At 43.6% G+C, this 21,937-nt stretch overlaps 1 protein-coding gene across 1 annotated transcript in view; it reads right to left on the minus strand.

Moving 5' to 3' along the window:
* ADAMTSL3 (ADAMTS like 3) overlaps positions 1–21,937 on the minus strand; it is a 351,345-nt gene that overhangs the window by 241,642 nt on the left and 87,766 nt on the right. Inside the window, exon 3 of the mRNA XM_032593550.1 lies at positions 8,003–8,130. Within this exon, the coding sequence (XP_032449441.1) occupies positions 8,003–8,130 (128 nt within the window). The remainder of the gene's footprint in view (positions 1–8,002; positions 8,131–21,937) is intronic.

Below are 21,937 nucleotides of genomic sequence, written 5' to 3' on the forward strand. Positions count from 1 at the left end.
AACCTATTTTATTGTTGGCATTGGCACTGGTAGCTATAAAGCAATTATTAAAATATGGCTTTCAAACATCTTCAATTTCATCGGCAGCAAAATATATATACTATATATATATATATATTATATAGATATACTATATATATATAAAATATATATATATAACATATATATAATTTCCAAATTACCAGAGGTTAAATTTCAGACAAAAACATAAGAAAAAAAGAAAAAGATTTTAAATAGAAATAGTAATCTGAGCACATATATTGAATTCCTTTCCTTACAAATGCCTAGTGAAGGGGCGCCTGGGTGGCTCAGTCGGTTGAGCGTCCGACTTCAGCTCAGGTCACGATCTTGCGGTCCGGGAGTTCGAGCCCCGCGTCGGGCTCTGGGCTGACGGCTCAGAGCCTGGAGCCTGCTTCCGATTCTGTGTCTCCCTCTCTCTCTGCCCCTCCCCCGTTCATGCTCTGTCTCTCTCTGTCTCAAAAATAAATAAAATGTTAAAAAAAAAAAATTAAAAAAAAAAAAAAACAAATGCCTAGTGAAATGACCACCTTAGTACATTAATAAGTGGACATCTCTATATTATACATGGAAATTCACAGAGGCTATACACAAACCAGGAACTTCAAGATATAATGTAAGCAAGTCTGAATTAAAGGGGGTGGGGGTGCCTGGGTGGCTCATTCGGTTAAGCATCCGACTTCAACTCAGATGATGGTCTCATGGTTCATGAGTTCGAGCCCCACGTTGGGCTCTGTGCTGACAGCTCAGAGCCTAGAGCCTGGTTTAGCTTCTGTGTCTCCCTCTATCTCTGCTCCCTCCACCACTCATGCTCTCTCTCTCTCTCTCAAAAATAAATAAACATTAAAAAAATTAACAATTTAAAGGGGGTGCACAAATATACCATTCACTGTACATAAAAGTGAGGCTAAGTGAGAACCTAATTTTACCCACTAAATTAAAATGGACGATGTAGCCAGAATTCCTTGCAAATAACAGGATGGGGGTAACTAGCAAAAGACACCTAAGATCCCACTAGATGGAGGTCCCTGTGATATCTCAGTGCCTACACGGGCTAGGGTACTCTGGAAAGGTTACATAAAGTATAGGTACCACAAATACTATCTCCAAATAAAAGCAAGCCACGAAAATCATAGAAAAGAAATTCATTTAGCAGAAAGGCAATATTCCTTCCCATGAATGCCGTCCAACCACGCTTCCTGTTAATCCTTCAGTATGGAGATACTGACCCAAAGATGCAGTACATCTAGAACAGTGATTCTTACCCAGACAGAAGGGCATTTTTCCCATGGAGATCCAGAACTGAATTAACTAGGGACTTGATCACATTCTGACCAAAAATCCAGATCCCTGTTATTTGGAGTAGAGGGACTCAGAAATAAAACACACACGCACGCCTATACATATATCCTTATTTTTTAAAATTTGCTTGTTTAAATTTTTTTAATGTTTGTTTTTGAGAGAGAGAGAGCGAGAAGGGGAAGGGCAGAGAGAGAGAGGGAGACACAGAATCCGAAGCAGGCTCCAGGCTCCGAGCCGTCAGCACAGAGCCCGACACGGGGCTCGAACCCATGAACCGTGAGATCATGACCTGAGCTGAAGTCAGACGCTTAACCGACTGAGCCACCCAGGCACCCCAGATTTGTTCTTACTGTTTAAACGGAAATTTAGACCATTGATTGTTTTCAGCCAACCCTGATATGTATATTCTGATATGTATATTCTGGGCTATACACTTCCCTACAAAGATGGCTTGAGCTAACTATTCCAAAAGATTTATTTCGATAATGCTTCTTCTCCTTAGTTTCTACTTTGTCTGATACCCGTACAGCTTTACCAATTTTCTTTTAATTAGTGTCACGTTATGGCTTCTTCCTGTGCTTTTATTTACAGTCGTTGGGTGTCCTTACACTTCACGTTTGTCTCTAGTAAACAGCGTATGATATTGGTGTTTTACTTCTAACAGCCTTTATCTTTTAACTGGACTTAGTCCTTTTACATCTAATATAAACCCTGATATATTCAGGGGTTCACATCTACCACCTTGCTGTTTGTTTTCTATTTGTAACACTTGCTCTGTATTCCATCTTCTCTCCCTGAGTTTTCTTTCTTGAGTTATTTGGAATCAACCATTTTACCATTATTCTATTTCTATGACAGCTGGTTGGTAGTTATAGAATTTTTTATTAGGCTTTTAATGGTAACCCTAGAAATTACAAGATGCACCCGTGACTTTGAAATGTCAAATGTTAGTCACTTTTATGACTTCCTAGGCAATTCAAAAACATTAGAATACTTTAATTCCATTTACCCCCTTCCCAAATTTCATGGTATGGTTTCCCTGGGTTTTTTTTTTATTCTACATATGCTTAAACCCCCACAAAACATACTATTATTACTTTAAATGGTTTGTATTCATTTATATTTCTGTTCTCAATTGTCCATTTCCTCCTGAGTTTCCACTCTCCAGACGGGGTCACCTTCCTTCTACCTGAAGAACTCCCTTTAGCACAGTTCAAGTAGCAAAGAATTCTAAAGTTTTTGTTTGCCTGAAAATACCTTATTTCACCTTCACACTTGAAGGCTCTTTTCCTTCATGGGGAATTCTACTCTAATAGTTATTTTCTTTCAAGACGTTAAGCAGGTCCTTTCATTATCTTCTGATGACAATTTACAGTCACCTGATTTTTGCTCCTTTGAAGATAATGTGTGTTTTCTCTCTGACTTATTTTAAGACTTTCTTCTACTATAATGGGTTTATGTGTATTTATTCTATTTGGGGTTTTCAGGGCTGCATCAATTTGTGGCTTGATCCCTACAGAGCAGTAACTTTTTTCAGAAGTTCTGGGAAATTCTCGGCTACTAACTCTTCAAATAGTATTTGTACTCTACGCCCATTTCTTTTCCTTTAGGACTCCAATTACACATACTTTGGACTTTTTCACCTTATACCATATATCCTTTATTCTATTTTCTGTGTTTTCCCCCCTCTATAATTTAGCCAGCATAGCTTTATTCCCTCTTCTGTCATTTCTAATCTGCGGTTAAGTTCACAATTTTAGTTATCATATGCTTCTGTTCTCAAATTTCCATTTGATGCTATCTCATGGATCCCGGTTCTCTGCTAAGATCCTGTATTTTGTCATCTATTCGTACCAAACACATTTATTACAGGGTTTTTGTTTTGTCGTGTTTTTCAACACATAGATCCAACAGCTCCAGTACCTGTTTCTATTCTCTTTTTCATCTTGATCCTGTCTCATGGTAAGACTGGTAATTTTATGACATTATGGGCATGATCTATGAAAATCCATATAATCTCCAGGGTATTTTAGGGTCTTTTTTAAAGCTTCTTGGAGGCAGGTGGAATAGTGACAAATTTTGCCACTCAAATTGGGGTTGAGCTCATTCAAGACTAAGTTTTAGTCTTAGCAACATCTAGTCTAATTAGAACTGGTTTTTCCCCTTGCTTTTAGGGTACAGTTCTTCAGGGATACCAGCTTATCACTGAGGTGTCTACCAGGGCTTTGAACCCCAATTTTTATGTCCCAGGACCCTGAGACTGTCAATAAATCTGCTTACCCTCTCAGCCTCTTTGTAACTGCCTTCTGCTTGGCTTTTCTACCTCTCATTGCTTAAGAATCAGTGAATGCCTGGATGAAAAATATGGCTCAGATAAAGTCACTTTTCTGCATATTGCTTCCTTTAGGGATCTTAGAATCTCAAGTTCTGAGTCCATGACTATGTTTACTTCTCAATTTCTGCTTCCCTATTGCCCATCGCTGAGCTGTTAATACCTGCGATAGTTTATATTAGTCCAAAGTGAAGTGAGACAAATAAGAGATAAACAGTGGATTTTCAGAAAGCTGAGTGAATTCAATTTAAAGGCAGGTTTTTTAAATCTAAGAGTATGCCCTGCTTTTAGATGCTAAAATGAAAAGACCCTGATTGTAATTCTTTTTTGAAAAGGCTGTGATGGAAGACCATGGCTGCGTTGTTTGTTCGTTGTTGTTTTTGTCCTTATTTAATGAAATAAAAAATTGACAACCTATATCAATTCCAAATATGCTTCTTGTGAAATTTTACAAGTGTCTGAAATTCAAAAGTCTGAGAACCAGATTCTGAATCCTGGCCTACAGATCTACCTCCTTCTTCAATACTGGCCCGTTCTGTTTTCTCTTTTCTCTATTGTTCTCCAAGCAAAAAAAGCCTCTTTTCATTTCCTGCTCCAGCATTTTTACACATGCTGCTCCCACCCTTTGAATATTTTGTTCCATATCCCTCCCCTATAAGAACCATGAGGGCAGACTTTGTGTTAGTGTCCTTCACAATTGTTAAACTCCTTGCGTACGTCAAGATATAAAAAGGGTCTGGACAGAAGATATTTGCAAATGACACATCAATTAAAGGGTGAACATCCAAAACATATAAAAACTTACACAACACAACACCAATAAAACCCAAATAATCCAGTTAAAAATGGGCAGAAGACACGAACAGACATTTCTTCATAGAAGACATCCAGATGGCCAACAGACACGTGGAAAGACGTTCAACATCGCTCATCATCAGGGAAATGCAAATCAAAACCACAATAGATACCACCTCACACCTTTCAGAATGTCTAAAATCAACAACACAGGAAACAACAAGTGTTGGCAAGAATGTGGAGAAAAAGGAACACTTGTGCACTGTTGGTGGGAATGCAAACTGGTGCAGCCGCTGTGGAAAACAGTGTGGAGGCTCCTCAAAAAATTGTAAAAAATGTAAAATAGAACTACCATAGTATCTGGTAATTCCATGCTGGGTATTTACCCAAAGAAATGAAAATACTAATACTAATTTGAAAAGGTACATATGCACCCCTATGTTTACTGCAGTATTTAACAAAAGCCAAATTATGGAAGCAGCCCAAGTGTCCATTGAGGGATGAACAGATAAAGAAGATTTGGTACACACACACACACACACACACACACACACACACTGGAATAGTACTCATCCATCAAAAAGAATGAGATTTTTCCCATTTGGAACAGCAGGGATGGATCTAGAGGGTATGATGTTAAGTGAAATAAGTCAGTCAGAGAAAGACAAATACCATTTAAGAAACAAACCAAAACCCAGACTCTTAACTATAGAGGTGACCACCAGAGGTGGATGGGGGTTGGGGGAAATAAGTCAAGGCGATTAAGAACACACTTACCATGATGAGCACTAAGTAATGTACAGAATTGCTGAGTCCCTATACTGTACCTCTAAACGAATACAACTGTATATTAGCTAACTGGAATTTAAATAGATACGCAGACAGATAAATTTTTAAAAGGGTCTGGTGCTTGGAGCAGAAAGATCAGTGGAGGATTATAGAGTGGAAAGATTTCTGAAGCGTTGAGAAATCTGTGTAATGATCCTACCTTTCACTCTGCCCCACCAAGAAAGAGAAGGGATGAGGCCTTCAATCTGCTAACCCCAAATCAAGGGGGAGAAATATTAGGGACAGCACTTACAGAGTTCAATCTGTACCTCCGGCCGTTGGTTGGTGGCTAATCCATACCTGAGAAATTTAAGGGCAGAGAGACTGGCCGCAGCACCTGTGTACGGAGAGTAGCTGTTGCCGCACCGGCTCACTGAGCTTCGAGAGTTCATTTAGCGAAGTTGGCAAGACGGTTTCTGGTGAGCCAGACGCGGGCCGCGTGCGACACAGGCAGCATGGCGCTGTCTCAGGAACCTACCAAGATGGCCGCCGAGGGGTGAGGCTAGACATCAACAGGAAGAAGCCTGGAGGGTGCCCAGCTGTCCAAGAGCCGAAGAAGGAGCAGTATTAGCAAGACGGGGTTGTGAACACACATCTGGAGGGAACTGCTGCCAAGGCAGGCCAAGGGACTGGGGGCAAAGGGGACACGGCGTCTCAGAGAAATCCATCCAAGTGTTCACAACAGAAGCAGCCAGCTTCAAACACCTGCCAAAGCAGAGAGCACCGAGGCCCGCTCGCTACCGTCAAGGCAGACCTCTCCTCTCCTGTTGCTGTCCTCGTCCCAAATTTCCCTTCCTGGAAGGTGCAGAAAAGACAGAAGAAACTCGGCCACCTCCCTTCCTTATCTGACACGTTCAATGATCAGCTGGCCCCAGTTAGGAGAGAGAAGATGCAAATCCACACACACGGAGATAGATCAATTACCAAAATTATATTCCCAAGTCAAGGTTATTTTTTAATTAATAAAATAATCAATGAATATGTGAGCATTTTGGTTGTATGACAATACAATTAAAGTGGTCATTCATGGTCATTAATATATTCCTCCAATTGTTTTTAACAAATAAAAGTACATACTTTAAAAAAAAAAAAAAAGGACAGGGGCACCTGGGTGGCTCAGTCGGTTAAGTGTCTGACTTCGGCTCAGGTCATGAGCTCATGGCTCATGAGTTCGAGCCCTGCGTCGGGCTCTGTGCTGACAGCTCGGAGCCTGGAACCTGCTTCGGATTCTGTGTCTCCCACTCTCTCTGCCCTTCCCCTGCTCTCTCTCTCTCAAAAATAAATAAACATTTAAAAAAAATTTTTTAAAAAAGGACAAACACAAATAACCCCCACTCCTTTCCATCCAAACCCCACCAATGAATGCAAATTATTCAGACCCCCAGATTTGGAGGCCACAGAGTGGAGCCAAAGTCCTACCTTCCACACATCAGACTCTAGGCTGGAAACTTCTCCCCCAGGTGACTGAACGGCAGTGGGAAAAATCTTATCCCACACATGAGAAGTCCCTCCCTGACCCCTGCCCACAGGCCTACGGCCCTCCTACTGCAGACCTCACCGGCATCAATACGCGCCAAACAGCACATACCCTACCATCCCGGCACAGTGCACGACGCACTCAGAGTAACAGAGCCTTCGTTTCCTCCCCACGTCAACAGCACAGGGGGTGTAGGTACGCCAATCTGTCTGTGCAAGACTAATCCCTAGATTTCAGTTCTGCAACCACGCACTTAGGGTCAATGCTCTGAGCGGGAACTCAGCCTGGGGGCAGTGACACCGACAGTGCCTCCAATAGCCTTCCCCTGCTGTCCGACAGTGGACTAAGTAAGCATCCTCCTTCTCCAAGGCCACATCACAATCTCCCAATTGCCCCGCTGTGCGCTGTCTCAAGAAAACTGCAGGACGTATGTGGTCACTCTTTAATATCCCATAAGACAGCAACATCAACGAAACCCTGCTTGAGCCAGACACAGGATGTTCTCCCTGCATTTCTGATCTACACCTTGACACTATTCAGGGAACATCAAGTTACCCTTCTGCCTGACAATATCCCAAATCTGATGATGGCTGCCATAATCCTGGAGCCTTCCTTTGGTCTAGGACCAAGACATCAGGTTCCATCAACCTGGGGCTCTGTCTTCTCTGAGAGCCGAGGTGAATTCTTGGCTGGGACTTAAACTGCCCTATGAAGGGTTACCTCAAATTGTCCCAGATGCAGTGATGACCATGGGCTTCTTACAAACTTAATGTGTTTTTTTTAAGAAGCCAATCTTATATTTTAACACGTTATTTAATATAAGCATACCTACGGTGTGAAAACAGAACTCGCTTTACCTTTTTAATGGATGGGATGCTCAGAGAAAGTGAACAAGAAATGAATTAAAAGTGAAATAACTCAAGGGTGGCACCCAAAATACTCGAGCCATTATCCCTAATCTTGACAATGTGGGGCCAGTAACTTAACACACCAGGCCTTCCCTCCTGCAAAGCTTAAAGTGCCTAGTGCCCCAGGCTCCTTTGAGCTGGGGGTCTCACGTGGATGGACTATGGCCACACTCGTGAAAATGGGACCATTACTATTTAACTATGGTAACTTGAGGATAACTAATATTTACACACAGCAGATGTCACATCACCATCATAGTACCTTCCGAGGCCGGAAGCCGAGCTGTCTCGCCAGCCCCACCCTTCAAAGACCCTGACATCCCACAACCAGCCCCCACTTACCTCCCCGTCAGACACCTCCGCAGAGAGTATGATGCCCCTCCCCCACAAGTCCGGGAGCAGTCACTCCAGCTGCCCCAAGCATCCCAGTTGGTGTCTTTGTCTTCCTCGGCCCGAGCATTTCTTGAGGTCTAGAACGTGAAAAAGAAAACACAATACACTGGAGACAAATATGCTAGAAATATTCCAAAGCTTCCCCAGTTTTCCCAGAGTCTTATTCTAAGCTGTTCACAGAGACAAAGTTGCCTAAAGATGCTTTGCCTTGATGACTACATTAACACACACACACGATAGTTTTATATGGAAACTAGTGGCATGTGAGTATTTTTCCACCTTATGAAGGTTTGGTCCAGGCAGCTTCTAAGCTCAGTTTTATTTTTTTTTAATGTTTGTTTATTTTTAGAGAGAGAGAGAAAGTGTGCACGCACATGCACGCATGAGCAGGGCAGGGACAGAGAGAGGGAGAGAGAGAGAATCTCAAGCAGCCTCCACACTCAGTACAGAGCCTGATGCAGGGCTCAATCCCATGACCGTGGGATCACGACCTGAGCTGTTATCAAGGGTCGATGCTCCACCAACTGAGCTACCCAGGTGCCCCTCTAAGCTCAGTTTTAAGGTTGAAGTTTTATCATTCCAAAATTTAAATAGGTTAAATCATGTTTTATAACCTACACAGCAGGGTCACACCTTGCACCTAACACTTTCTCACCACTGAAATTCTGAGTTGCCTATCCATCAGACAGACGGGCACCAGCTCCAAGGAAATGCTTCTGCACAAGGATTCGTGGACTCTCTCTCCTGAAAAGGGCTCCATCCCAAGAAAACAAAGTAAACAAAGCCTTGGGGATCCAAGAAAACAGAGAAGGGCCCATTATGAATACATTTTGGTTTAATTAGTCTTCTGGAATTGCCATCATTGACTTATATTGGAATACTCTGGAGAAAAGAGGAGAGTTATAAGTTAAAAATATATAGACATACGTAAATGTAGCTGTGAAAAGAAATGATGTGCAATGCTCACATAAAGTTACAAAACTTTACTAAAGGGCCTACGGTAGGCTCCACAGAATAAGCGGAGAAATGTATCGTAGTCCTAAATGGATAAACTTGGTACTGTGAAATGTTAATTCTCTCCAAATTAATCTATAAATGTATAACAACTCCAATCAAAATCCCCAAGAGAACCTTCTTGGAACCCACCAAAATGATTCCAAAGTTCATCTAGTGGAATAAATGTCTATACGAGCCAAGACAAAAACTGTAAAAGAAGGGAAATTGGAGGGAAATTGCCTCAATTAAGAGTAGAGAACTGGCATAGTAATAAGCATTTGAAATCTATTAAATTAAAAAAAGGGTTGGGCGGGGGGTGAGGGAGTCCAGAAGCAGACTCAAGTAGAAGGACATAGGATGGGACCACACGTCAATGTGAAGGTATTTAAAAACAAAACAAAAACTATAGATGACTCATTCACAAAATACCCAAAAATGACTTCCAGATATATGAGAAATTTTTATTAAAAACACTCAGACTATAAAATACTAGAAATATTATAGATTAACAGTCGTAGAGACTTGACGTAGGCAAGACCATCCTAGATAGGTCAACAAAAGTAGAAACCACAAAGGAAAAGGCAGGAAGGTTTAATCACACTAAAATGCGAACACACAAGGCCTTTCCTGTCTCTTCACCTTCAGATAAAGGTGCATGTATGTGAGCACGCCCACAAAATGCATAAAGTACAAGTATACGGGCTGCAAGAAAGATAGTCACCTGCCTCTGAGAATGGAGAATGTGGGGCTAGGAGCCAATGCTGTTCACGGAAGACACAGAAGGGATGCTGACTGAATGTCTTCTATCCCCTACACCCTCATAAAAGATCTGAAGCCAATATGACAAAACCTTACATCTGATGAAGCCACGTAGTGTTATAACAGATATTAGCTGTATCTGAACTTGCAATTTTTTTTTGAAATACCTTTTTAAAAAAAAATTTTTTTTAATGGAGGGGGTAAAAGATAATCCTCAGAGCACAGTATAAGTCTCTGTCACTCTTCATACAGGTAACCAGGTACCTGCATTGAGAAAGAAGTGAGTTAATTAAAATGTTCGCCATGGCTACTTCCGGGATCAAGGACTCTGGAGGATTTTATCCTCTTTTGTTTTTATTTCTCTGCATTTTGCAAACAAAAAAACAAAAAACAAAAAAAAAAAATTTTTAAAGCAAACACTTTCAAACTTGAATTAAATGCAGGCAGTCAAACGAACAAAGAACACGTCCTGCTGACAGGCAGAAAAGTTCAAGTCAGGGGGAATTTAACAGGGAAGCCCTAAGTCACAGTCAATGAACACTTATGAAGGCAACCCTAATGCTAATAAACCACAGTGTACAGCTGAATGAGACACTGCCCAGGCTTCCTCAAGCCCTTAGGCCACATGACCTCATCCAACCAGAAAAAAATTTTTTTTAAATTAAGAGGGGGATCTGTAGAAAGGACTTTCAAAACTGAAATGAAATAATGAAGCAAGGTGGGGGGAGGGGTTCCCAATAACTTCCACCCAAGACTCACCAGTCAGTGGATTTCATGGCTTTCTGCCAAGCTACCTATTTATAGCACAGCAAGAAGCCCTACTAGAGGCAATATTTCAGGAACAGTCAAGTGAAAGGAAAGGATATATATCTGGCAACTGATCAAATCTGTCATCACGAATAAGGGCTAATTAAACCCATACTATTTACTGTTCTAATTAGATCACTGTTCAGTTCAATTTTCTACACTAAACGTCACCAAATGGAGCTGTGTCCTGTCTGTAACATAACATAAAATAAAGTTTTAATTCATAAAAAACACAGTCAGTTTAATGCATTCATCTGGACGTTTAGGTTGGTGAGTCCAAACCATTTAGGCAAGCGTTTAAAATACACACAGCTGAAATTGATTTTTCATTTTGTCACTCGATCTACCGATAGGTTGAATGTGAAAAGTTGAAAAACATCATCGTATATATTTTTAAATGAAAGTTGAGAGTTCTTTGCAATATTGTTTTAATTTGTTTTTATTCCCACCATCCCATCTGTTCGGTTTATAGTTAGAGTCCGGTTTGTTTCCATAACTTCTCCACCTTTACTTACAAGAAAAAAAAATCTGGATTCTAGAATAACTAAAATAGACATGTTATAAATGCAGGCATTTGGTTTCTCTGGTTGGGTAAGAGATTTTCCCCCTAAGAAAACAGAAAATCACATGTCAAGAGGGGTCCTTGAGTTTTTCTCCTGTCCTTGACCGTGAAGATGAAGTTGGGATTTTGCTCTGAAACCCCAGCGCCCAGCCGGCTAGCCAGTCTTCCCTGTTCACGTACTCGTTCTGACCCAGACAGCAGCAAGAGCACCCCTATCTCTACCTGGACCCCGCCGCTCCCCACTGATGCTGGGAGCATGGAGATAGCACAAACGTTCGGAAAAAAGCCCTCTTGTGGCAGGACAAAGGTCACCGGGGTCCTTCCTGGACATTTACGTCCGTGTGTTCATCCTCACAGCAACACCGAACCTCTTTCCTGGACCCCATGGCCTCCCAGAGCAGGGGACAGCGGGCCCCACCCACCTCCACACAACAGCCCTCGCCAAGTGTTCTCAAGCCATCTCGTGCCTTCAACCAGCCCAGCTCTTCCGTCGATATTTTCTCCGCACACACTTACGTTTGTACATTTTCAGTCTTAAAATGCAGAGTCCAGAATACAGCACTGTATCTGAAAACAACACAGACCAAGCACTGCCCCACTCTCCAGCTTTCTTCCAGTAAAATCTGAGTCCCTCCCTTCCTTCCCTCCTTCCTTCCTTCCTTCCTTCCTTCCTTCCTTCCTTCCCTCCCCTCTTCCTTCATTTCTTCCCTCCCTCCCTTCCTCCTTCCTTCCCTCCTCTTTCCTTCTTTTTCCTTCCTTCCCTCCCTTCATTCCTTCCCTCCTTTCTTCCTTCTTTTTCCTTCCTTCCCTCCCTTCATTCCTTCCTTTCTTCCTTCTTCTTCCTTCCTCCCCTCCTCTTTCCTTCTTTTTCCTTCCTTCCCTCCCTTCATTCCTTGCTTCCTTTCTTCCTTCTTCTTCCTTCCTCCCCTCCTCTTTCCTTCTTTTTCCTTCCTTCCCTCCCTTCCTTCCTTCCTTCCTTCCTTCCTTCCTTCCTTCCCCTCTTCCTTCATTTCTTCCCTCCCTCCCTTCCTCCTTCCTTCCCTCCTCTTTCCTTCTTTTTCCTTCCTTCCCTCCCTTCCTTCCTTCCTTCCTTTCTTCCTTCTTCTTCCTTCCTTCCCTCCTCTTTCCTTCTTTTTCCTTCCTTCCCTCCCTTCATTCCTTGCTTCCTTTCTTCCTTCTTCTTCCTTCCTTCCCTCCTCTTTCCTTCTTTTTCCTTCCTTCCCTCCCTTCATTCCTTCCTTCCTGCCTCCCTTCATCTTCCTTCTTTCCCTCCTCTTTCCTTCTTTTTCCTTCCTTCCCTCCCTTCATTCCTTCCTTCCTTTCTTCCTTCTTCTTCCTTCCTTCCCTCCTCTTTCCTTCTTTTTCCTTCCTTCCCTCCCTTCATTCCTTCCTTCCTTTCTTCCTTCTTCTTCCTTCCTCCCCTCCTCTTTCCTTCTTTTTCCTTCCTTCTCTCCCTTCATTCCTTCCTTCCTTTCTTCCTTCTTCTTCCTTCCTCACCTCCCTCCTTCCTTCCTTCTTCAGTCACACCGCTTCTTGGATCTCATCAAAGAGGCCGTATCACATAATGGTTAAAAGCTGTGCAATCTTGGACCCGTTTCTTAACCCTTGTAAAACTCATCTATAAAACGGAGATGATAACCTTCACCCCAGCAAGATTTAAATCAAATAACACATATATAACGAACCCCACATCATCTCAATAAACGTAGTAAGTGAATGTCTTGATACGCGTAAGCTGTTATCCTGCAAAAGCACATCTTTTTCAAAGCAGCCACAGCAGGGCCAGCTCTCCCCCGTTTTCACTGCTGAATTTCCTCTTGTTGCTTCTGGCCCAGGACACCGGCCTGTTGAGATCTGTTGGAATCCAGATCCTGTCACCCGTCTCTGAGCCATTTCGCTCAGCTTCGCAGCTTCCATGTTCCGCCCAAGTCCCCGATAAACGTGCTGGCCATAGCTTCCTAATCTTACAGAATTCCGCTAATGCATATTTCTGCTTTTTTTTTTTTTTAAACAGTAAGCAGACCATAATGCCAACTAAGCGGCCAAACTAATCAGCCTTGGAATCCGTGAACACAGTTTAATGTTACAGTGAAAATACGAAATAATACCAATCGCTATGATCAAATATTAGGAGGCGGAAGAAGGGGAGGGGAGGGAAGAAACCTGCCGTCAGGGGACCTAGATCAGGTGGGGCCCATGTCCCTGCGCCGAGTGTGGTGGTGAGCCTCCCGAGAGAAGGGGCATTTGTCAGCCCCAGCTCTGAGACGCAGTGACGGTAAAATCTGACTGCTGGGGAGCAGATCCATGTTTGGCCTGATGGTCACCCCAAAGAGGCAGCCTCTCCCCCCACATCTTCATACGCTGTCTTGCCTAATTATCTAAAGCCCATGTTGCGAGTACGCTACAAGCCATTGCCTGAACCCTATCTATAGGTTTTCTACCCCCAGAAAGTACTGCTTGTCTGCGCTTTCCCTGCAGTCCTTGTAACCTTCTCACAAACCCTCCAGGGGGGTACTACCAGCCCCCTCTGACAGGTGAGCAACTGTGGCCTGGAGAACCACATGTCGGGCGTCGCGGGGGGAGCCCAGGGGGAACCCCTTTCTGTTTGACCCTGGCAAGCCTGCACGTTCTTCACGGATGCCCCACTGCGTTTGTGACCAGGAACCCAATAAATCCAGCAGCCGCCTTACCGTCACTCACAGTGAGAGCACCCGCTGCGGTGGCCCTCCTGACCACGGCACTCCCCTGCGGCGGACCTGCTGCTGTGGCCCCACCTGACCACAGAGCTCCCCTGCTATTTCAGTGCAGACTCTCTTTTTTCCTCTGTGTTTTGAGCAGAACTGTGCTTCTGTTTCTCGTATTTGATCGTATCTAGGTTATTTCACGAGCGAGACACATTCTTAACATGCTCACGACCCAGACACATTTGTTAATTTCCCACACACAAACAGAGATGGAAGCTTCTGATGCTCGAAACATGGTGTCCCCAGAGGACCAGCCTGGACGGGTCACAGGGCAGCCAGGCAGCAGGTGACAGACCCTGGAGGGACGTGGTGATGCAGAATCAGCCGTCGGGCTTCGACAGCGACAGACACAGGAGCCCAGAGCGAGGAGACTGACGAAGAAGCAATGCTACCCCGTTAGGGACATGCGCTTTCCAAGGATGCACCAATTCTGCTGTTCCAAGCACCCCTTCCACCTCTGTCTTGCAACATGATTGCAAGCGTGGTCTTAATTTCATCTCTATTTTGGAACTGTAATAGAATTACAATGCTTGCCGATTTTTTTCCTTCTGCTCATCTATATTTCCCCATTTTATACAGTGAACATGTACAGTTTATGCAATAAAACACCCAATAAAAGTTCTTTTTTTTTTTTTTAAGGTGGAGGGGGAACCACTAAAAGGAAACCTATAGAAACACATCCAGAGAAGTAAACTGTGCCTTGTGCTGTTTGGTTAAAACTATCAGGCTTAGAGATCTCTTAGGAAATCATATTTTCCTACGTGAAGCTATAGCTGGGGAATATTTTTGGATGAAAAATTCAAAAGAGATATTGTTTACTCATTATATAATAGGACTGGTAAAAGCCAAGAGTATTGCAGGAATAAGTGTGTTCACAATCTCATAAAGACTCGGGGACTCCTTGCCTTTCTTGGATCTCCATGCATAAATCAAATCATAAAATATTTTCCTGACAAGTCCTTAAATCTGAGAGTTATAATGAACAGTACAGTTCTAACCAGTCTTGCAAAAATGTTAGTAATTAAACACAGATTTCACATATAAGGTCACTTATTGGAAATGCTATATTAACAGCTCCATATTAAAAACAACCCAAAATAAAGCAAGTTCCACTGGGATATTACTTCCCAGACATCAAATAAATGTTCATTCCAATGTGACCACAAAGGTTATTTAAGGAGATCTCAAATGACCCAGATTTTGTTAACAGTAAATACATTCTTTCAGGTTAATGTGACCTTAAGGTCTTTAACAACAAAAATCTTTAAAATACATAAATTAGGTAAATGACATAAAAATGCCACTCAAGCTGTCACACAGACTCAACAATTCAATTCAACCAGAATATATTAAATATGGACATATCTAAAGTGGTGTGCGAGGCACTATTGAGAAACGCTCCATAACCCTGTATCTCCCCTCTCCCTTTTCAGCCCTTTGGACCCTCTACTGAAAAATGTATCCAGTAGTCCCCCCCTTATCCATGGGGGATACGTTTTAAGACCCCAGGGGGATGCCTCAAACCACAGACAGTACTGAACCCTCGATGTACGATATTTTCCCTCTACATACATACCTATGATGAAATTTAATTTGTAAGTTAGGCACAGTAAGAAATGAATAACAATAACTCGTAACGAAATAGAATGATTATAACAATACACGGTAATAAAAGTTATGTGAATGCAGCCTCTCTCAAAATATCTTCTTGTTCTCGCTCCCCGTTTCTTCTTGTGATGATGTGAGATGACAGAATGCCTACCTGAGGAGAGGAAGGGAGGTGAAAGATGTGGGCGTGTGATGCAGTTTGGGGTGCTACTGGCCTTCTGGCGTTGGGTCAGAAGGAGGATCGTCTCCCTCAGGGTGATGCTGTGGTTGACCTCCAGTGACCGAAACCACGACTGGAGGGGGGAGACTCCTGAATATCCACAACTCATGACCCCGACAGTCAACGACCTCTGGGGTTCGGTTGACCGTTTCCAACAACGTGGCCCTGATTATTTCACCACCTTCTTCAAACCCTTCACCGATCCCTCGAGACACACGTCCTCTATCTCCTGGCTCTCCGCGCCCCGCTCTACCTCTTTCTCCAGCCCCCTTTCCACGCCTCGGGCTCACACCACATTCCAGATCCAAGCACACCAGAACTCTCATTGTTCCCCAGACACAAGCACATCTGCATCCCATGGCCAACTCCGAAGCGGTACAAAGACCCTCCTCGTCTGGCAGCCCTCTCTGCAGGAGACCAGCGAGCAGAGAGCCAGACGGGCCGTCTTCCCTGAGCCTGGGGTCAGTGCGTTCCAGGAGAGCTTCTGAGGAAGCACCTTGCTCCCTGGACGGTTCCCGCCAGCCCCAGCACCTGGGAGGCCGCGCACCACCCCCGTCCTGGGACTCCTCACCTCATCTAGCCCCTCCCCCGAGTCAGCCGGGTTCTGTGGGGTTCCACCTCCTCGTCCACACCCTCGCCCCAAACTCCTAATTTGGAAGGTGGTTGGACCTCCTGTCTCCCACAAATGTTAGGAAGACGTCCCCAATCAGGGCAGCCAAGGCTTCTCCAAGTGCAGACGAAGGAGCCCCCGCTGAGCACGTCCAGACCCGCAAGAGTGAGGCAGCCCCGAGTAGAGCAGTGTAGTCCCCTGTGTTAGGCGGGAGGACCAGGTCCCAGCGGGGACACCGAGGCCACTTTCAGGTGGGGCTCACTCGAGGAGCATCCTAAAAACCCACCGCTTACGAAGGTGTGGACGGGGCACCGGGAAACCCCAGGGCTGTTGCAGCACCCCCCTCCGCCCCGGGGGCCGGTACCGAGCCGGCTCTGTGAATGATGCCCTTCTTGTCATCTGCCTGGGCCTCGCGTGAAAGATGGGGCAAGGGCGGGCGGACGCTGGGCCCAAAGGCTGCCTGAGAGGAGCTAAGGCCTTGGTTAAGAATTACAGCCCACAAGGGGCGCCCGGGCGGCTCAGTCGGTTAAGCGTCCGACTTCGGCTCAGGTCACGATCTTGCGGTTCATGGGTTCGAGCCCCGCGTCGGGCTCTGTGCTGACGGCTCGGAGCCTGGAGCCTGCTTCGGCTTCTGTGTCTCCCCCTCTCTCTTCTCTAAAATAAACATTAAAAAATTAAAAAAAAAAAAAAAAGAATTACAGCCCACATCAACCCCACAGGGTGGGAGCTGAGGAAACAGATACACGGCTCTCCTCCCTCTTGCTAATCCCCTGTAGTCCTCACCCAACTGGCAGTCAGATCTGGCCAGGAGCCAGAGGGCGAGGGAGACCATGGATGCGGTCCCCACAGGCCTGCCTCCTGGGTGGGTGTGGCACATGGTGGCCAGCAGCAGAGAGAAGGCATGGAGAGCAGAGGGAGGCTTTCCAGCACAGTAATTTACTGACTCACTGGAACACTTTTTTAAATTTATTTTATTTATTTTGAGAGAAAGAATGCAAGCAAGGGAGGGGCAGAGAGAGAGAGAGAGAGAGAGAGAGAAGGAGAGAGAGAATCCCAAGCAGGCTCCATCCTGTCAGCACAGAGCCCGATGCAGGGGCTCGAACTCACAAACCGTGAGATCATGAGCTGAGCTGAAACCAAGAGTCGAATGCTTAACCGACCGAGCCGCCCAGGTGCCCCGACTCACTGGAATGATTTTGAACAGAGAAGAGACTTTGGCAAATGGTTGCTTTGGCAAAATTGCTCTGGTAGGGCTGGTAGGGATGTGGGGGAGGACCGTGGGAAGAGGAGACAAAATGTACTTTTCTTGGGATGAGAACTTTGAAGGTCGACTTTCTTAGACATGAAGCTTTCGGGAGCTTGAATCAATAGGACGCGTCAGCTGCCCAGCCGCAGGGAGAAAGGGGTGCCAGGGCGACTTGGGCTTCTGTACTAAGTGGCTGGTGGTACATGTGAATCTCACACGTCTCCAGGCCTCACAACCACCTTCCAACCCCACCCTTGAGGTGAGACTCTCAGTGCCCTTGTGCATAAAACATAAGCAGTGCCTGGATGACGGCTAAGATAAAGGGAGTGAACCGGTGGTCCCAGGAGGAATCTGACTGCATATCTGATTTATTTAACTGTACACTTGATCTTAGCCAAAAGGCCGAGAAGCGATGTGATTTATTTAACTGTAATTGAGTATCTTACCCAAAAAAAAAAGTACTCATTGGCTAATGTTTAAAAATATGGAGATTTTACATAAAAACCTATACTTCCGACTTCTCAGAAAAAGAAAAGAAGAAATCAATATAGGACCCACATCCCAGCATGGCAACGATTTGAACTAAGCATGGCCGTGTGGGTTTTTTTTTCCAAGTATAATCAACATACAGTGTAATAATAGTTTCAGGTGTACAATATAATGATTCGACCCTTCCATACACCACCCTCTGCTCATTACAAGTGGCTCCTTAATCCCCATCACCTATTTCACCCATCTCCCCACCCACCTCCCCTCTGGTGACTAGCAGTGTGTTCTCTGTAGTTAAGAGTCTGTTTCTTAGTATGTCCTTAGCTCTCTTTTTCCTTTGCTCCTTTGTTTCTTAAATTCCATGTATGAGTGAAATCATACGTATCTGTCTTTCGCTGACTGACTTATTTCACTAGCTCCCTCCTTGTCATTGCAAATGGCACGATTTCATTCTTTTTTATAGCTGAGTAATATGCCACGGTAATATATGGGTGACTGAGTGGCTCAGTCAGTTAAGGGTCCTACTCTTGATTTCAGCTCAGGTCATGATCTCACGGTTTGTGAGATCAAATCTCACATCAGGCTCCATGCTGACAGCATGGGGCCTGCTTCTGATTCTCTCTCTCTCCCACTCTCTCTGACCCTCCCTTCCTCATGCTCACCGTCTCTCAAAGTAAACTTAACAAAATATTCCACTGTAATATATATGCCATATCATCTTTATCCATTCATCCATATTTATTGCAACATTATTTACAATAGCCACGATATGGCCACATTTCTAAAGGGCCCATGACTTCCAATTCGCACAGACCTCATCCAGCCCCTATGAGGATTCACACTATCTTCCTGGCTCCTGGAGGCCAAATGGGGAGCTTGTTGGTGACAAGTGACTGTCGGTTTGGAGGTAATCAATAGGCATGTGTATTTATAACTGATGTCAGATTCTTTACAATCTTGCTGCAGAACAACACCACATAAGAAAGTAAGAAACAAGTAAGAAACACAAGTAAAAAGCACAGATACAAATAACTTTAAAATAAAAACAAAGGGCACTTTTTCATCTTCACTGGACAGTGAGTTCAGCACGGTGCACAGAAGCAGAATGTAAGAAGTTATTCCATGATGCTCGTTGTCTAAACTCTAACTCCCCTTGCACCTAAGGGATTTGTCTCTGGGGTAGTTATATATAAAATATTAGTGTATTTTTTATACTTTTTTTAATGTTTATTAATTTTTGAGGGAGAAAGAGAGTGAACAGGGGAGGAGCAGAGAGATAGGGAGACAGGATCAGAAGCAGGCTCCAGGCTCTGAACTGTCAGCACAGAGCCCGACACGGGGCTCAAACTCACAAGCCCGTGAGATCATGACCTGAGCTGAATTCGGATGCTTAACTGACTGAGCCACCCAGGTGCCCCCAAAATATTAGTGTATTTTAAGAGCCCAAATAAAAATTCCCAGAGTGCAGACAAACATTTTGGAAGATACTATGCTGGCACCAACACATGGGACACCATGGTCCCCAGGGAGCCCAGGAATCACCCAGGGCCACCTCTCCATCACAACCTTTGCACAATCCTAGATTGTGGATGCAAACATCTAGGTAATGTTTCTCACCATAAGTGCAATTTCCATGGCTACTGGACAAGTTAGAAAAGAACCGTAACCAGTTCCTTTCCAACTATATTAAGATACATAAATAAAAATGCCCAAATACTATGACGGCTTTGTTTTGGTTTGTTTTCGTTTTATTTTTTGTTAAAAACAAACTCCTAAATACAAATGTACTTTACGTGGAGAAAGATTTAGTAAGATGCCATCATGAGGCATGTCCAGCACAACATCCGGTAAGACTGACCAGCAAAGAACACTTAATGCTGCCAACTGTAAAAGACTGATGGACAGTCATGGTGGGCTAGGTAATGTGGATCAACATCCCACTGATGGCAACCAAAAAGGAAAAAATATTCTCTGTGAATGAAATAAAGGCATTTCAGACAAAAACAGAATCATCAGTATCAGACCAGTCTTAAAGGAAATAGTAAAAGGTGATTTTAGAGTTAAAGGAAGCCCGGAAATGCAGAAAGAAATGAAGAATCAAAATCGGAACGGCAAACATGTAAGTAAACCTAAATGGAGAGAAACTACATAAAACAGCAATTATAATGGCTTACGGGGCTTAAAATATTTATATGTAATCAGGCTACGTGATAACAATGGCGTATGCGTCACAAGAGCGGTAGGTAACAGTCTATATACTGAAAGTCAATATCATCTAGGAAGACGATAAAAGGACAAATTAACAATTGATTTTGGTAACTCAAGGATACATGTTTTAATCTCTAGCATTACCACTAAAAGAACAGAAAAGAATGATAACTTCCAAATTAATAGATGGGAAAACATACATTAAGGGCACATACTGAATCAATCCAAAAGAAAGCAAAACGGAGAGAAGAACATAGCTAAGATGAATACATTTAAAAAGCTCAGAGCAAAATGTAAGATTTAAATGCAAATATATCAACAATTGCTTTAAATCCAAATCAAATAAAATGTACCAATTAAAAGATAAAGATTATCAGGGTGAAATTTAAAATTCAGTTATATTCTCTTAATTTTTTTTAATGCTTAAATATTTTTGAGAGAGACAGAGCACGAACAGGGGAGGGGCAGAGAGAGAGAGAGACACAGAATCTGAAGCAGGATCCAGGCTCTGAGCTGTCAGCACAGAGCCCGATGCGGGGCTCAAACTCACAAACCACAAGATCATGACCTGAGCTGAAGTCAGAAGCTTAACCAACTGAGCCACGCAAGTGCCCCTCTTATATTCTTTTTTAAAAGACACATTCTTTAAACATAATGACCACAAAGATTGAAAATAAGATTGAGAAAGGAGACCCAACAAGACTACTAAACAAAATAAATTTAGTCTAATTACACAAAGCAGAGTCAACTTTAATTTTTTTTAATTTTTATTTTTTTAATGTTTATTTTTGAGAGAGAGACAGAGCATGAGTTGGGGAGGGGCAGAGAGAGAGAGAGAGAGAGAGAGAGAGAGAGAAACAGAGAATCCAAAGCAGGCTCCAGGCTCTGAGCTGTCAGCACAGAGCCCGACGCAGGGCTTGAGCTCAAGGACCACAAGATCATGACCTGAGCCGAAGTCAGATGTCGAACCAACTGAGCCACCCAGGTGCCCTGACAGAGTCAAACTTTAAGAGGAAGAGACAAACAGGGATGCTTTATGATGTTTGAAGTTTGAATTCTCTGGGATGGAAAAAAATTCTAAAAGTACCTAATAGCATAACTTCAAAATACACAAATCAAAAACTGGCAGAACTATAAAGCAAAATAGAAAAATCCATGGGGCGCCTGGGTGGCTCAGTCAGTTAAGCATCTGACTTCGGTTCAGGTCATGATCTCACGGTTCGCGGGTTCGAGCCCCCCCTCAGCCTGGAGCCTGCTTCGGACTCTGTGTCTCCCTCTCTCTCTGTCCCTCCCCTGCTCATGCTGTGTCTCTCTGTCTCTCAACAATAAATAAATTCAAAAAAAAAATTTTTTTTAAAGAAAAGAAAAATCCACAATCATGGTGGGAGATTTTAACACAAATCTCTTATTAATTTACTGAACAGATAACAAATCAGTAACAGTATAGGATACTGACACAATTCAACTACAAATGTTATGGAATTTCAACCATTCTACACATTTCTCAGGGCCTATTTCAGCCACTCCTCCACCCACCTCCCCTCTGGTAACCATCTGTTCGTTCTCCGTAATTAAGAGTCTGTTTCTTGGCTTGTCTCTTTTTTTCCTTTGTCTATTTGTTTTGTTTCTTAAGTT

Source organism: Lynx canadensis, chromosome B3, assembly GCF_007474595.2.
Source record: "Lynx canadensis isolate LIC74 chromosome B3, mLynCan4.pri.v2, whole genome shotgun sequence".
NCBI lineage: Eukaryota > Metazoa > Chordata > Mammalia > Carnivora > Felidae > Lynx > Lynx canadensis.